Source organism: Pagrus major, chromosome 17, assembly GCF_040436345.1.
Source record: "Pagrus major chromosome 17, Pma_NU_1.0".
Lineage (NCBI taxonomy): Eukaryota > Metazoa > Chordata > Actinopteri > Spariformes > Sparidae > Pagrus > Pagrus major.
The window spans coordinates 16,905,233-16,908,715 of NC_133231.1; the positions used below are offsets into that span (position 1 = coordinate 16,905,233).

General features: G+C 41.7%; 1 protein-coding gene across 1 annotated transcript; it reads right to left on the reverse strand.

Moving 5' to 3' along the window:
• Positions 1–740: 740 nt before the first annotated feature.
• LOC141011458 (G-protein coupled receptor 20-like) lies at positions 741–3,483 on the reverse strand. Its single transcript, XM_073484620.1, has 6 exons — positions 3,286–3,483; positions 2,355–2,621; positions 1,999–2,243; positions 1,747–1,831; positions 1,067–1,192; positions 741–920 (listed from the first exon to the last, which is right to left on the reverse strand). The coding sequence occupies exons 1-6, from the start codon at positions 3,481–3,483 to the stop codon at positions 741–743; spliced, it is 1,101 nt and encodes a 366-aa protein (XP_073340721.1).

The following is a 3,483-nucleotide window of genomic DNA, read 5'->3' on the forward strand; positions in this document are numbered from 1 at the left end:
TAATGACACATGGGAATTCATTTAATCTCATTTGTTGGTGAACATTTCTTGTAGCAAGCCATTTTTAGACCATTTTTAACAAATTATGCTTTTTAAAAGTGATGCAGATAAAGTCGGCCACTTTAACAAAGTGGTGGGTACATGTCCCCAAGCATCACTAGTGAAATTGACATCTGTGAAGGAAATATTTAGATAGCAGCAGCTGTTTATCAGCTTCACTGCTTTGTGTCAGTTTAAAACATGACATACGAAAGAGTATTTGGACAAAATATTCCTGGCTTAAGTTCACTTTAAAGTTAAATATATATGATGTGAATGATGCAGATATGGTCACATTGAATATAAATGTTAAAGGCATTTTGTCACTTGTAGGATTCAAGTATTAATGCACGAGTCAGCTGTGTCATCTGTTGTTTACTTTGGCAGCAAACTTGGACTTGCACTTGTCTCACAGTTGTAAAGTCACAAGGCTCACAGTCATGGAAAGGTTTCTTGGCACAATGATAATCTCTGGTGCAGACTAAATTTGTCTCTTGTCTTGTAATTGATTAAAGTAGTTAATCCAAGTTTTTCGCTGCTAGTAGGCCGTGGCTGTTGATCCTGAGCTCTTAGTTCTGTGACATTATAAACCGGTGCTGTTATCACTCGTCAGCAGAGTCCAGAAGTATCTGCCACCTTTCCCCAGACAACTGTGACATCTCAGTAACTCTCAGTTCTCTTCAGCCCATGTGTAAAAGGATTTACACTGTGTGGTTCTTGTCCAGATCCTCCAGAGCAGTGGAAATCGTGGTCATCTTGATCACATTATTGGTGATGGCAGTGGCTGTCCCTCCTGAACCCTTGGAGCTGTGCTGCATGCTGATGATGTCACCGCTAGTCTGCTCTGGCTCTTGGCGTCGGAAAATATTTCTCATAGTGGCCTGCGGGACGAAAAGGCAGTAGAGTCGTTCAGCGAATCGATGAGTAAGTAAGTGAATTAATGAGGATGATTGATGAACAGAGAGGAAGGATGATGGGATGGATGGGACGAAAAAAGGTGAGAAAGACAGTAAGGCACAGGTATTACCTGGAAATTATTTGTAACAAAGCAGTAGACGACAGGATCCATACAGCTATTCAAGCTGCTGAGAGTGACAGTCAGGTGGTAGACGATCACATGATGAGGCATGTCAGGGTAGAAATACACCACCACCTGCGACACAAGGGGACCGCACAGCCATGAGATTGCACATTATGTTGTATTAAAACAGCAACATGCAGTGTGTTATCATCTGATCATCTTGGTAACACAGTAGTTCCCAACTTTTTTGGCTTGTCACCAAGAGTAAAGCCACCTTTACATCACCTATTGGTTTGTGATTTACCGTTTTGGAGCCTCAAGTTGATTCGACTGACTGAAAACCCAAGGACAAGGGCGCTGAAGCAACTCATGAATCACTAAAGCATACCCTTCTTTATCATCAACAATTTTAGCTGAAATGGGACCATCATTTACAAAATGAACATCATGCTCTGTTAAAGAAGACTTGAAACTAGTGATTGAGACCAGAAACTCAATAGAAAACTGTTTACTGAGGTAATAAATCAAGTGAAAGTAGTGTCATTGTCTCATAAGCTTACATATAGTTGGACTTCTTTTTGAAACCAGGGCAGCTGCCCACTGTTGGCTTTTAGAAAGAATGCAGGATTAACATGATAATGATGATGATATCTTAAAACAATGTGTCACAGCTATCTCTCACTCACCTGTCTGATGTGGAAGGGTGTGAAGCAGACGGTGAAGATTATCAGCACTGTGCTCAGCAGCTGGACGGCCCTCCTCCTCCTCTCCCTGAGGACATACAGTCAAAACCACCACTGTAACATCCCATCAGCTGTGAGTACTTTCTGTTGCAAATGTAAGTCTATTTGATCCCAGTCCCTTTCTTGTATCAAAAGCTTGAATTCATAAAACTGTACTTTTTTTATTGATGTATATCTTTAAAACATTGGTTATACCTGCTCTGCTGCATCAGACGGCGGTCAGCTAGTGCCCACATAATCCGCAACGTGAACACCACAATGATGATGAGAGGGAGGAAGAACTCAGTGATGGTGAGAAAGAGGAGTTTTGAGAGGCAGCAGCCCGGGTGCTGGAAAGCAGTGGAAAGGAAGGAGTAGGTGACCACGATGGCAAACAGCCAGACGGAGACACACACACATTTGGCCACACTGGAGTTCCTCCACCGACGGGACGCCTCAACCTGCAAGGACAAAAGACAACATTCAGTTTGAAGTTCTTTCTGGTTTTGAAGTCAGGATGAGCCGATAACCGGCATGTTGTGAAGGGACAGTTTAGGCTTCAGAGAACCCACCTGCACGATGGCGAGGTAACGGTCCACACAAATGCAGGTCAGAAACAAGATGCTGCAGTACATGTTGACGAAGTAGCTGAAGATGTGCATGTAGGAGCAGGTGAGACAGGCTCCTCCACTGTAGTAGAGCAGGATGCGGGTCGGCAGAGAGAGATTCACCAAGAGGTCCGTCACCGCCAAGTTGATGGTGTAGATGACTGAGGTGGTCTTCTGTTTGGTGCGGAAACAGAAAACATAAAGTGCGACTATGTTGAGCACCATGCCCACCTGAGGGATAGAAGGGGAGATGAGAATAGTTTAAGGAGTTTATACAGACTGACATAGTCGATATGAACTTTGAAACTCCTATAAAGAATGTAAGAATATCTTATTAAACAAAAAAAACAAAAAAAATTATAGCTTTAATTTTACAGTAAAATACTGGCTAATACATTATGATACTGTAATAAGATCTGTAGTAATTATAACTATACCAATTTACAGTAAATTGACAGTAATATTACAGCAGTGTACTGTGTTTTCACATTAACCCAACCATATTTTGCTTGTTAGCATGTTCGCCTGTCAGCTTGTTAGCCTGTGAGCATGCGTACCTTGTTGGACCACTTGTAAGCCTGTTAGCCTGTTAGCATATTGTTAGCCTTTTAGCATGTTAGGGTGTGTATCTTGTTGTGAAACTACAGAATCTTATTGCTGAATTACTGTACAGTGCTGTGCACTAATTACAGTATTTCCTTGTAGTGTACCATTATTACTTTTTTAAACTGCACTTTGAGAATGAAACAATTAAAATTCACAGCAGTTTACTGTAATATTCCAAATAACTACCCGTAATGTATTTCAAAAGTGAAATTACGGGTAGTTAATTGTGAGAATTTACTATGAAAGCCTGCTGTCAAGAGTGCGTGAGTGTTCCTGAAAAAGTGCCTACCAGGAATATGAGAGAGTTAATGACCATCAGTGCAATCCACAGGCCGTAAAAGTCGTTATAGAGCCCTTCGTCCAAATGAGCCAGTCTTTGAAGATATCCCTCCATGCCACTCCTGTTACTGGGACTGGCTACTACAGGAAGCAGGGGAAATGAAGTGTTGATAAAAAGCCAGGACTCGGTGCTGTTGAAGTTCATCAT

Bases quoted from the DNA above. Each gene is read 5' to 3' on its own strand.
- LOC141011458 (XM_073484620.1), bottom strand. From the start codon at position 3,483: ATGATGAACTTCAACAGCACCGAGTCCTGGCTTTTTATCAACACTTCA. The intron at 2,622-3,285 runs GTAGGCACTTTT...TCTATCCCTCAG, and splicing joins TTAACTCTCTCATATTCCTG to GTGGGCATGGTGCTCAACAT. The intron at 1,832-1,998 runs GTATAACCAATG...GTATGTCCTCAG, and splicing joins CGTCTGATGCAGCAGAGCAG to GGAGAGGAGGAGGAGGGCCG.